General features: G+C 38.5%; 1 protein-coding gene across 16 annotated transcripts in view; it reads left to right on the top strand.

The window, feature by feature from the left end:
- Positions 1-13922, top strand: part of TNRC6B (trinucleotide repeat containing 6B) — a 137757-nt gene that overhangs the window by 99612 nt on the left and 24223 nt on the right. For 15 of the 16 annotated variants that reach the window (XM_027680192.1, XM_027680179.1, XM_027680177.1 and 12 more), the window contains 10 exons: positions 1457-1635; positions 2808-2882; positions 4241-4286; positions 6871-7019; positions 10620-10745; positions 11800-11931; positions 12443-12538; positions 12759-12936; positions 13284-13418; positions 13603-13779. In XM_027680192.1, coding sequence (XP_027535993.1) covers positions 1457-1635; positions 2808-2882; positions 4241-4286; positions 6871-7019; positions 10620-10745; positions 11800-11931; positions 12443-12538; positions 12759-12936; positions 13284-13418; positions 13603-13779 — 1293 coding nt within the window. The remainder of the gene's footprint in view (positions 1-1456; positions 1636-2807; positions 2883-4240; positions 4287-6870; positions 7020-10619; positions 10746-11799; positions 11932-12442; positions 12539-12758; positions 12937-13283; positions 13419-13602; positions 13780-13922) is intronic. The other variant, XM_027680178.1, reaches the window with a different exon arrangement.

Genomic DNA, 13922 nt, shown 5'->3' with positions numbered 1-13922 from the left:
TGCAAAAAATTTAACAGATGTTATGAAGACAAGTCCTTTTTTACACCACTGTCCTCTGTATTCATGTTTAAGAATCTTAAACCTGAGAGTTGTCAGTGCAGAAAAATAATCTATGGTCATGTAGGTAAAATCGGAATCATAGGGTATATTTAAATACTGTCACCAGAAATAAATTAAAGCTGCAGGGACTACCCCATGTAATATTTCTAGATTATGTTCTTGACTGCGGTCATAATCCTTAAATGTAGCCCTTTCTGTATAAGTAACATGATGAAAAGGTCAAGAGGTAGATTTTTTGCACTTGGACCAGTATTTTTAATTACCGGCCCTCATTTTGGTACACAAATAAATCTACTTTAAAAGGCTATGTTTACTGTGAAGTATCTGGGGGTTTATTTATGATGCATTTTAAGATAGCTCTTAAACCACCATGAAATGCTGCTGTACTTGTTTTCAGCATGATCAAGGTAGAGATCCCCTTGATAGAGTGATTACAGTTCCTGACTTCTATGTGCAGATTTTCTGCTATATATGTTAATGTTCTTATTCCCGATTTCCACACTCAAGCCCCAGTCAATTGAAGAATGAGTTATTACAAAGATAATGATGATGGAAATCTTTTTTAAAGGAGATAAATGCTAACGGAATAAATATGCAGAATGAAGAGTTACAGCAGGAAGAAGAGTTGGACAGTGGACAAGATAAGGAATTGGGCTCTTGTTGGCTTGTCAGTAGAGGTCAGAATTCTAAATTGCCTGACAATGCTAGAGAGTACCAGCAAGAAAAGAAGCCAACTGGGAAAAGTGTGAACTGATAGGATGAAATGGTTGTAGCTTTCTGGTATACTTAAACAGTGTAAGTAATAAGTCTTTTTAGTGACGTTTTTAAGAACAGAGATTCAAGTACAGGAGTTTTTTTAATTCACATTAAACTACTTTTGGAATTATGCATAGCAGAGTCGGGTCCTCTCCTTCAGATTCTGCTTAGTTGTTGTTCCTAAAAGTTCCTTGTTTCTGTTACTTTGTGAAAGAGTTCAGTGCAAGGGAAGTATTAAGGTTTGAAGGAATAGAGGAAATAATTGATAAAGCAACTGAACCATAGTCTTGGGCACTGTTGGTTTTTTAAGTGTGCTTGAAGGCTTTCATTTACACTTGAAAATAAAAGGTTGCCTTTGAAATGCAACTGTATCTGTATGAGGTCTTTAGTGTTATTACATCTTTAAAGGTTTGACATTTCTTTAAAAATAGTTGCAAAACATGACATGCGAACACACCACCAAATCCTCTTGGGTTTTGGGATTCATGCAAAAGTTTTTACAGCTGTTAGTGAAAACACTTTTTTGAATTTTTTTTTTTATTCCTTTGGGATTCTGATGATTCAGATGATCTTGCAGTGTCACATCACCAGCTGCATGATATTGTAGACTTCTTTTGAGCTTTTTTTTCTTTTTCTAAAGGTTCTAAATCTATGCAAGATGGCTGGGGAGAGAGCGATGGGCCAGTGACAGGAACACGTCATTCCAGCTGGGAAGAGGAGGAGGAGGGAGGAGTCTGGAACACAGCAGGCTCTCAGGGAAGCAGTTCCTCCCACAACTCAACAAGCTGGGGGCAAGGAGGAAAGAAAACACAAATGAAGGTAAAGTGCTTGAATGATTCATAACTACTGCGTTGTCTGAAAACAGTCTGCCTGATATGTTACAGCATTAGAAAGGTGCCTGTTACAGCACTATAAAAAATGTGAGGTTTGTGGATTTGCTTGAATGTATTACACCTGTTGTGACTAAAAAATCTGCCAGTAGGTGTCAATTTTTTTTGGTGTGTAAGCTGCAGAGCCATTACTAAATGAAAATAAGTATCCCAAGGCTATTTCTCTTCTCTTGCTGACACATCGTTCTGTTTAGGCTGCTGCTGTTGTTCTTGCATAGCCTGCTGAAGTTTGGATTCCACCGTCCCTTTGGCACATGGGCTTCTTATTTCTACTGACTGTTGGATTTATGTCTTGTGTTTGTTGTTATTGACATTTGGCCTCAACCAGGAGCAGGAGCTTGGCTGTAGTCCCGAGTAAATTTTTCTAAGGCTTGTTTGCATTAAAGTTCTCTAGTACAGTAACAGTTTTTACTGTGTTAATATTAAAAGGACTGTGCTTTGTCTACTTCTCCTCAAATAGGTAGGGCAGACTTAAAAGACAAGGGCAGAGCAGTTTCCTAGGATGTGGAAATACTGTTTGACATGGTAGGGAGTTTTACAGTTCCTGTTTTGCAGAAATTAACCTTAGGGAGTTTTTTCTCACTTAAAGCTTTTTTATCTTAACCACCAAAGCAACTGTCCGGAAAAATTTCTTCATTGTTGAACTGTGTTAGTTTTGGTTTCGATAATCTGTAAATTACACTAAGGCCAAATAGAGAGCCAGCCTGGTCAGCACAGTGCCCCTGCAAGAGGCACCATACTAAAGGAAAGAAAGCCAAGAAAGAAATCTACCTCTATGTGCAATGGATTAAAGAATATATTAAACTGTAATAGAGGAAAAATAAACAACATTCACAAAGCATTCCAGATTGAAACTGAAGGTTTGATAAACATTCTACCGAGTGCTCATCCAGTTTGATATACCGAACAATGAGCAGTTGTATGAGACAGAATATTTGGTAAATGTTTCCAAACATACAAATACCTAAAATAATTTTTTCAGGAGGTTAATCTGATAGCAGGATTTTCATTTTACACTTGTGCATCTCAAGGATAAAACAGAATTTAAGAAATCAAAAAGCTTCTTAAAAATGTTTTGTTGTTGTTTTTTTTTTTTCCCAGTGCTCATTAAAAGGAGGAAATAGTGATTCATGGATGAACCCTTTATCCAAACAGTTTTCAAATATGGGCTTGCTGGTAAGTAAATTTTGTTAAATAGAAAGTCCAACTTTGGGAAAAAATGCATAAGCTTTAAATAAGTCAAAAGATCAGTGGTTTCACAGTTACTTATCTGCATTTTCTGTGCTGACATGTTGATTATAATACCTGTAGTAGCTGGCTCAGAATGGCTTCTCATAAAAACACAAATTCTACTGTGATTCTTAAAATTACGTTATGACATGACAGCTGTTGTTCTGAGAGTGCAGTTTCCTTGCAAGTAATGGGTTCAGGGGTGAAAGGAAGGGTTTCTTGTGGTTTTGGGGTTTGGGGTTTTTTGGGGGGTTTTGGGGGGCAGTTGGGGTTTTTTGTTTGTTGTTGTTGTTGTTGTTTTGGGGTTTTGTTGTAGGGTTGGTTTTTTTAATTTTAATTTTCGTAGCATGCTGTTTAGAGCTCTAAAGGTAGAGGCCTCAGCTCCTGGATGTAATGTTAGACATCTGTGATTAGTCCAAGGCTACTTATTCAGAATCTCAGCCACCTATCAGAAGAGGAGATTTACAACCCTATGTCTGTCTTGGCTACTTACATTTTAAATATTGTGCAGCAGGGTCTTTTTAGAACAAAAAGGACTCGTTAGGAATCCATGTGTAAAGATTGTTTGGGAAACTGAATAAATAAGCCACACAATAGAGAAAAAAACAGAGCTGCAGAGAAGTACTTTAAAAATAGCAACTTCTGACAAGCTAATTTGTAAAATACTTTGCAGAATATTGTGCCAATTGTCATCCTGTGAAGCAGGAATAGTATGTAATGCCAGCTAGCGAAAAATAATAATGCAGAGGTTCTGTGAGAAGTCTAGGGCTGCACAGGCTGTCACTGACATGTTTAGGATTAGTTTGTAATGTCTTTTGGCTCCCAAGCTCAAATTCAGTTTGCTAGACTGTCCATGATTCTGAAAGCTATGGGAACACCCTGTCCCTTACTGCCAACTGAAGAATCACTTGGCAGCACATTTGAGACTTGATGGCGTGACAGGTCATGAGGATGAGCTGTCATTTTGGCCACTATTTTCAGTGTTTTGTCACTCAACCACTGGAACATGAGGACAGAGCTTCATTTCGTAGAGCAGTTGTGTGTCCATCTTTCTTTGTTGAATTCATATGTCTAGTTTCATATGGGTAAACATGCCACACACAGCTTTAGAGGAAAGTAGGTTGAGGCAAGGTGTGTCCAGGGTGATATCAGGAATCCTTGTATTCAGTTTTAGTTTAAAGTAGAACTTTCATAGGCACAAGCACGTCCTTCCTGCATACCACCTTTCTGAAATATTTCGCATCATTGCATAGAAGTCAGAAATTAATTGTTCGATTTTTTTTTTCTTTCTTTTTCCTCCCCAGAGTCAAACTGACGACATTCCAGGCAGTAAGATGGACTTGTCTGTAGGTGCGTATATTTTAATTTAAATGCATTTGAAATACAAGATCACATGTAGTATTTTTATGAGGATGACATGCTGTACTTCGGAAGGGTTTGATCCTTACTTTTATCACTCCTTGTAATAAGACAGAGTAAAAGCATCCTCTTTCTTGTCTGTAAGCACTGAATAGTTACACAGCTGATTCTGATATGCAAGATTGGGATGTATATCTGTACAGAACAGAACTATAACTTGTGGAAGGGACACCTTTTAAGACTGTTTATGATCTATGTAGTTTGTATTCATTGTTACTGTTTCAAGAAAGTGAAAATCCTTTTTCATTTGATGGAAGGGGACTGTTTTAGCTCTTGGCAGTAGGACATCCCATTTACCACAGCTACCTGGAGATGATGTGAGAAGAAAAAATAGCTTCTGTTATTGATTTCTTCAGTTGCCTGCCTCAGGCTATTACAAGTCACTGCACAGTAGAACTAGATTTTTCACTCTCGATAGCCTCACCGCAAATGCTACACGGCTTAAGCGTGATGAGCTGTGTGGGAAACACTATCCTAAATGAGTGTTGGAATTGACCCCTTGAGTTAATCTCATTTAGTCACCTTTGAATTTGTTATGACTTTCTTTGGCAAAGTTCTTTTGACCCTCTTGTCACCAGCTTTAGCACATCCTCATCTGCCACTGTTGTAACATTCTGTGTGATGCTGTAGTCAGGATTTTTCTCACCATAATCTTATTTTATTGGGAATATCCAATATTTATTGGTACCAAAGGTAGAGCTGTAGTAATCAAAATTTACCTGCAAGCAGCTGCCTCAGCACTAAGTGACATGCATATCTGTGCTTGAAGCCTTTAAAGGTGCTCTTTAATGCTCTGTGTGTTTTACAAGGCATCATTCAGTAATGTTTGAGTAGTTGATTGGATCATCAGGATAACCGGAGAGACAGAAGGGTGTTTCTGTGGCTTAGTCATCTTGTGTTGGCAATGACCCAGTTTCATTTCAGATAGTGATGCAACTCTGTATCGCTTTCAGTTTCTTTTCAAGCAACTAACGGACAGGACTTCCGTAGTGGAGTTGAAGCACATGAGCCTTTTGGTGGTACATGGCTGGCATTGTGTGGTGGTTTGATGTAGGCATTGACAGCACTATGCTGTGCATGACACTGTATAACTGCTTTTGCAGAGCCAGTTCTAGGTTTTCAGGGTGTGTTAGGAAGAGATCATAGAATCACAAACTCATCCAGGTCAGTATGACTCCATTTACAAGCCAAGATATGTAGGTGATTTGTCAACTGATTTTGTAATAAATGATGTTGAAGGTGTCTGAGAGGATGAAGCTGGATCAACTTTGGAAGCTGAGCCAGTAAGAAAACCCCATGTAATTAGTGGTCAGTTTTTTGTAGCTTCTTGGCAGTAGCATAGCTATGAATCTTAAATAGATTGTGATTGGACATAAAGAAGGGATGCTGGATTTGAGAAGCTTTTTGAAGGAACAGTGTTTTGAAGGTATTAGAGTGATTAGCGCTCTGCTCTGTTTGATAAAAGCTTAGTGTTTTGTCCGTGGTAGGGTAGGATATCATCAAATTCCTTTGGAAAAGTCATAGATTTGCTTGTTAATTGTGGTGACATGTTTTTTAAACTGTTCTTGGAAAGACCATCTGTGCTACTAACTAAGCCATATTCTTTAAAACTAAAAATACCAGTAAAGCTCAATTCTATCATGTCCATATTTTAAAATGAAGATATTTTCCATCTACTTCAGCATAACAATATGCATCGATACCTTACAGGTGCCACATATGACCAAAACCAGTTGTTCCTTGGCAGCAGTTCAGTGTATAAGGTTGAAAACTTCCTTCAGTCAGCACTTGCTGATGATAAGCTTATAGAGAAAGTTGATCTCTTGTTCAGTGTGTATGTTACAGTTTGATCATCTGTTACTGACATCTCTTCCTTGTGCTCCATCAGATTACTCACTAAACAATGTCAGACTTTAGGGGGTGTTTAAAAAGTGTCATTGTTACTGTTTGTGTTATCATTGTGTACAGACTGAGGAAGATTGGCTGTCTATCTGGAAGTTAGGATATACCAGTTGATTTCTTGTGTTCAAGAGTTAAGTTCACATGACTGCAGGAGAGTTTTGATCAAATTATGTGCACGTGACCAAATTTCTCAAAGAATCTCAAGGAATTTCTCAGTGTCGAACCCCATAAAGTCTAAGTAGAATATGTGGAAAACTTACACAGTGGTATCTTTCTAGATACTGAATATCAATGAATAACAGTGCAAGTTTTGGAAGACTTGGAGAATTATATATAAATTAATATAATTAGGTAAAAATGCATATGTTTATATCTGTACATAAATTGTGAGAAATACATCACATTAAACCCTAAAGTAAACCAGCTTGTTCAGTCTTATAAATTAAACTTCCTACATTAATTTTTCAACACTTTTAATAGCAACTGTAACTATGCTAAATTATGAGACAGATATAATTTAAACCCTCATCTTAAAGATACTTTCTTTGGCTGTGAGCCTGCTGTCATGAAAAATGGTAGAGATTATTTGCACTAATTTCCTCTTTTCTTACAGGTGGTCTCCCAGATAAGAAGTTTGAGGTAGATAAACGAACCATGAATCTCGGGGATTTTAATGAGATGATGAGAAAGGATCGATCTGGGTTCCGTCCACCTAATTCCAAAGACATGGGAACCACAGATAGTGGGCCTTATTTTGAGAAGGTGAGAGAAATATCTTTAGATGAATTAATATCAACCTCTGTGTTCAAGGTCCTAGTTTTACCCTACTTCTCTGGAAGTACTCAAAATTTGAGAACCTTGGATGAGCTCAGTAATAAAAGGTGTGAGAGAGTTATGTTTGTAGAATGAATGTGTGTATAAAACAGGTGTCAGGTGTGAATAGACAAACTAAATTGGGGAGAACAAGGCTTTTTATTCTAGAATAGACTGCTGTTGATGTAGACAGAAGGAAATTACTTTTTTTTCCATGGAAGGGTAGCAATGAAATTTATTATAGACTTCATCACGATGATCCTTTTGGCTACTAACTACAGTCATCTACTGTAAAAATTAAAATGGTTTAGCTCTAAGTAAATATAAGTAATCACAGTCTTCCAGATTTTTTTCTTCTTTCATGTCAGGCTTTTATCGGAAACACCCTTTCTAAATTCCACAACCCCTTATGCTGTATGTCCGTGTACTGTAAGCTTCTGTATGACATCTGTTTCTCTGTGACATCTGTTGTATGTTATGGTAGCGTTCCTTTCATATTCTTGCTGATTTTAAACAGAAGCTTTCACCGTTGTTATCAAATATTAATTGCTTCACATTATGAATTGGAGAGTGTCGAATAGATTCAGAATGCTCTAGGGTTTGGGGTTTTTTTAAAATATAGCCTATCGCATGTGAAACAGAAATTAAATTTGGTTTAAAAATTCTGAAGGTGTGTTAACTGTCAAGGAATTTTTTAACTCCTCCATTTTGGTATAACGGGCCAAAAAGCAGTTTTGTTGACTCCCTCTGGTGGCCTAATTAATAAATAGCACTAGCAAAGCTAATGTGTTTCCTAACAAATTATGTTGGTAGGTGTGCGCTAATATTAGGAATTCATTCAACATTTGTTTGTTTCTATAGTGATAATAGCCACTATCAGAAATCAACTTCATGAGAGTTCAAAATGTATTTGTAAAGAGAAACCTTTAGGAATTTATTGATTATCTCCTTGGACCAAAATTGTAATTGTCAAGTGATCATTTGAGTCAGAAGTTTTGTCCTTGTAGCTTCTATTACAAAGTAACTTTGCTTCTTCCTGGTCACTCACCATCCCTCTTTCTCTCCTCTTACATTCTGTTGCTTCACTAACCAACTCCTGCTGTTGGCTAACTGCTGCTTCAGCTGACTTTGCCTTTCTCCAATCAAGATGGGTGCCTTGGGGATGAGGCTCCCTGCTCTCCCTTCTCCCCTTCTCCCAGCTACAAGCTGTCTCCCTCTGGTTCCACACTATCCAACGTCGGCCTTGGGGCAATCGGCTCAGGGCTCAGTCCCCAAAACTTCGCTGCTAGACAAGTAAGCAGGCCGCCTTATAAGATACATTGTTATAAGGCTGCAACCTGGGCTTAATCCTGGTTAGTTGGTTGCTTGCATTTGTTTTTCTGCTAAATAAATTTATATTGTTAATGGAAATTTGAACTGTATCAGGCCACTGAGAATCAGTCCACTTTGGTTCCTAGCATCAAAATGTATCCTGCCTGGTTTTGTTGGCCTCTTACTTCCTGAATCACAGTGCAACAGCAGGTTGATGTGCTTTTCGGAAGTCATGAAGTTAGTGGCATCCTTTATTTTAATTGCTGGTTTAAAACCCAGTTAGAGGCTGTTGATTTGCCCCATCACCCCCCAACACTGAATTTTTCCAGACTCCACCCAATGACCTTGTATGTAGAAATGTCCCTGTAAAAATTTGCAGTGGTTTTAGCATTGTGCCTGTTCCCTTGTCCTTTCCCCACAGCCCAAACTAAGGATTGATTTAATAGCCTTTAAAAACTCTTGAAGTAGCAATATTTTTGTTCTGTGTACAGGGGAATGGTGCAGAAGGAATGAAGTGACTAAATGCAGTTTGGAAGGATTTCTGACTATTACATTTTGCATTATGCTAGAAGAAAATGTTACAGGAATACCAGGAAATGAAAGAATAATACCTAATTATTGCAAGTGGTCTAGCTGACGTAGTCACATGCCTAACATGATGGTGTTTCTTTGTGTTGTCTTTCTGTTTCTGTGTGACACAGTGTTGAACATCAGATTAAGTCCAAAATTCGCAGGCATGTTCTTGGTCTCAGTGTGCAGAACTCTGTACAAAGTTATGAAGAGGACTGGAATTGTAGCTGCAGCTTCAAGATTTCTCAGAAATTTTCATGTATAGTTGACCCCAGAATAAAAACTCTCATCTCTTGGGTGTTTTGTTTATCCTCCTGTGTGCTTAGTATGACATTTTGAGTTGCTTCTGAAGGAGAAGATACATTAAGTGGAGAGTGATGCAGATGAATGAGGCAACCCATAGTGCTGCCAGTATAGAAGCAGGATGAGAGACTTCTGTTTGAGCAAAAGACTAGCAGAGGATGTACAGTGTTACAGTTAAGAGGAAGGCAGAGTTTATGAAATCCTGGTGTACAAGGGAAGGAAAGGTTTTGGTGAAGGCCTGCACAATCTGTTTGGAAGAATGATGGATTTGTTGGGTACAGCAGTGGTACAGCTCAGATTTGCTGGCATGCAGATGGAGAACAGGGAATGATGGCTGAGGAGTGGAAAATGTGCTCTTTAGAACCCCAGGTATTTGAGGATTACAGACATCCTGATATACTTCAGGAGATGGGAAGTTCTGAGGGTCTTGAAACTGAAAGGACAGTCATGGCACATAAGGGTGCTTTGGAATATGAGCTTCAGCTTTTAGAAGCAAGAGTGTGACTGTTAGTGTAGGAGACTGTTCATAACATTTCTTGTCTTTTTTTGAAAGATGTTACAAGAAAAGAGTCTGCTCAGAGGCTGAAATTGTAAAACAGAATACCAAATTTTCTTTAATCTTTTTTGTGCAGTAGGGTTTATTACAGAAGTTGCTTATAAAACAGTAAATACTTCTCATTAAAATAACTCAAACAGCAAGAATTTTAGTGTTAGAAAATAAATCACTGGAAGAAAAAAAAACCACAACTTTTTTTTTCTCACTTGAAAATTTTCTTCCAATTTACTCAGGGGGAAAAAGGAAAAGAAAAATTCCCTAGTCCAGAATGCTGAAGTTTTCACAGGAGAAGGAAAATGTTAAATATGATTTTAGAATTCAAATTTCACTTAAAGAAAGGCCTGCAGAGGAAATAATAGCCTCATGAGTGGTATCTCAACAGTCTTCTCAGAAAAAGTACCTGTCTTCTCGAAAATGGTGGCCCAAAATTCTTGATGCAGTTGACACAGTCTTGCCGTACTTTTTAAGCCAGTGGAATGGGGTTTTTGAGTGTATTGTTTGTACTCTGAGTTTCCATTTCCCAACATGTAAAGTTCAAAATATTAAAACGTTAGTGTTATGTGCTTTGAAATAAGCAGATAAACATGACCCTTCAGTGTTAAAGAGGAAAGAACCTGCATCTCAAAAATATAGTACAAAAGCTTTAACCCAGGTAGAATATTACTGATTTAAAGCAAACATCTCTGTAATTGTAAGGGAACTCAATGTTTAAGTCCGTACTTGCCTCATTGTTATTGATATGTAGCTACTAGCATAGAAATCCATTGTCCTGAAAGATTCATCTTCTTATTACTGCTTTAATTTTGTAGGGTGGCAATCATGGTTTGTTTGGAAACAGCACAGCACAATCGAGGGGCATGCACACACCTGTGCAGCCACTAAATCCTTCCCCCAATATCCGGGCGCAAGTGCCTCCCCAATTCCTTTCTCCCCAGGTAAGGAATTTATAGCAACTGATTACTTGTAAAAGTAGAGCTACAGCCTTCAGAGCACATCACTGAGGTTACTTTTACAGCTATCTTAGTCTTGACTTGATGTTAAGAAATGGAAAAATTAGATAAGATAAAAAAATTAAAATTCATAGTTGAAAATACTTAAAACTCGATGCAGGATTAGCATTCTTTCTTATTCCAAGGCAGTTAATGGTAAATGCTCGCTTACCAGTATTTTTAAACCTCAAAGTGGATTTGGGAATCCTGTGTCTTACAGAGGCTTTTGCAAAGTCTTTTAAAAAGGAAAAAAAAAAAAGTGAAAGCTTAAAGTTTTTCTTAAGTGTGACAGGTTGCTTAATTTTTTAAGCAGTCTCATCTTGTGCTTCCTGTCCCCCCCAAAGGAGAGGTTTGATGAAGGGCTACATGTTGCATTTACATTTCAGAGCTCAGTCTTAAGACCTCAGGGTCTCCAAATGTACAAGTTTACCTTTTGCTTTGGACTTGGTGAACTCTTCTTGAGATTCTGTTAAATTCTACTTCTGTAACTCTCAAATAATGCAGGGAGAAATGGTGGGATTCTTCTCCACCTACTCCTGTCTTTTACTATAACTTATTCAGTGTACAAAGAGATTAACTCTTCCTGTGAGGCACTGTTTCTTTGCTCCAGTGACTGCCTGAATGCCTTTCTCTTCCCTTGTCAAGCAGTACATTTTTAATGTGACAATGCAGTACTGTGATTACTAGTTAGCTGCATATATATCAGCATTTTCATTTAGTGCAGTCTCTAGCATCTGATTGGTTGGGGGAGGAACCTTTGTGTGTGTGTCTGCATCTGCACATGTAATATTGTATATTGTCAATCAAGTGAGGTATTCACTCTGCCCAAGTCATAGACTGTGCATGTCTAAATGTGATGTGTTAATAAAACTGTAATGTCTTTCCCAGAACACCATTGAAGATTGGTGTCATACTTGTTCCTTTATAGAAATATTTCTACTTCATCATCTTTTCTCATAGCAGTGCATTTCTTCAGGATATGTAACTGGTTTCCATGCAGGTTTCAGCCTCCATGCTCAAACAGTTTCCCAACAGTGGCTTGAATCCTGGTCTTTTCAATATGGGCCCCCAGCTTTCTCCACAACAGATTGCCATGCTGAGCCAGCTTCCACAGATTCCCCAGTTTCAATTAGTAAGTAGCTATTAATCTTGTGAGATAAGACTGTTTACAAATTTTCTGCTGAAAGAATTTTATTTTTATGTTTGTTCTGTTTTGTTCTATTGATGTTGAGTTATTTTTGTACAAGTATTCCCTGTCTGCTGTACAGGGTAATGAAGCCCTGCTAGAGGGCAGCAGATAAACCAAACAGGCCTGTGTAGTTATTGTGGATGTTGCAGTGGGTTCCTGATGATTCTAACCAAGCAATGTCTTGGTAGAGAAGGCAGTTGTTTGTTGATTTTTAGTTGTAGTCATAGTGATAGTAGCAAAGCCAGTACTAGTAATTCTGTTGCATGATGTTTAATGAGAAACAAGTGAAGGATATAGTATTCTTCTCGTGCATTCATTGTCATTTTATTTGAGTGAGTGGAATGAGAAACAGTTTACCTAAGTTCTGAGCTAGGCATTTTCTAGTGAATAGCTCCTGGAAAGTCCATTTCCCTTGATGAGCTCTGTATTTTCACTCTTCCCACCCCTCTTGTAGGCATGTCAGCTCCTCCTTCAGCAGCAGCAGCAGCAACAGCTGTTACAGAGCCAGAGAAAGTTATCTCAAGCTGTGCGACAACAGCAGGAGCAACAGGTGTGGCACTGTTTTTGTCCATCATATGAAGTATAAAGTGCACTGGGAAAATGCAGTCTGCAGTGAAGAAAGACGGTTATGTCATCTGCTCTTGTCATTCTGCACTTTCCATAGAGCAGGGTCTTTCAGATCTCTTTTAAGTCACTGTTTTTTAATGTTTACTGGAATTTTGTGTTACAGTATAGCATATATGAACTCTGGTTTTCTCTTCCATTTGCAGCTTGCTCGTATGGTGAGTGCCCTCCAGCAGCAGCAGCAGCAGAGGCAGCCTGGCATGAAGCATTCACCATCCCACCCTGTTGGGCCTAAGCCACATTTAGACAGCATGGTACCCAATCCTTTGAATGTGGGTCTCTCAGATTTACAGACCAAAGGGCAAATACCTGGATACGGTTCAGGTAAGTGCTCTGTGGAAAGAGATTTGGTGCATTGCCTGTAGTTATCCTATGAATATGATAATTGTACTACTCACTTATGTCTGGATCCAGAAATAAGTAATTTATGCATAAGCATTAGAGCAAAGGTTATGACAAGTGTCAACTTTGAATCAAGAAGACAAACCTAAAAAGAAAGCCTATCTTAGCATACTGACCTAATCCACTTACTTGGAAGATACCCCTCAAACATATACCCCTTGCTGTTGTTGTTTTTTTTACCTTTCTTATGATCACAATGACTCCCTGTTTGAAGATACTTAAAAACAAACCAGCAAATGACAATGGAGTTTTGTTTGTTTGTTTCACAGGCTTTGGCTCAAGTGGCATGGATTATGGCATGGTGGGAGGGAAAGAGGCTGGAACAGAATCGCGCTTTAAGCAGTGGACTATGATGGAAGGGCTGCCCTCTGTGGCTTCACAAGATGCCAATATGCACAAAAATGGTGAGAAAGGAGACTGGCAATTTTGGGAAAGCCCTTGTAGTATCATGTTACTAGAGGTGAAATAGCTTGGGTGAAACTGTCTCTGCTTACCAGTATGCATCTTGAATATTTTTTGGTTTTGATTACCGTACTCCTAAAGATCCTGACCTTTGTTGAGTGTAAATATATGTTTTTAATGCTTCAGGTGCAATAGTGCCCCCTGGAAAGGCTCGCGGAGGATCGCCCTACAACCAGTTTGACATAATTCAGGGTGACCCACTCGGCAGCCATGCAGGCCCTGCTGGTGATAGTTGGTTACCTGCCAAATCTCCACCAACAAACAAGATCGGAAGTAAATCCAGCAATGCCAGCTGGCCTCCAGGTATTATATAAGGGCAGGGGTTATGTCCTAGCTTTAGAGTAGATGTGCTGGGACCTTCCCTCATCATACTTACTTAAGTAACAGTTTCAAAGGAAATAGTTGCTCGGCTTGGCCCATCTTGTTTTGTAAATTTCTTCCACATT

This window comes from Neopelma chrysocephalum, unplaced genomic scaffold (genome assembly GCF_003984885.1).
Source record: "Neopelma chrysocephalum unplaced genomic scaffold, ASM398488v2 Primary Assembly neopelma1_59, whole genome shotgun sequence".
Lineage (NCBI taxonomy): Eukaryota > Metazoa > Chordata > Aves > Passeriformes > Pipridae > Neopelma > Neopelma chrysocephalum.
The sequence above is the reverse complement of the archived record's forward strand: the minus strand, read 5'-3'. Positions and strand labels throughout refer to the sequence as shown.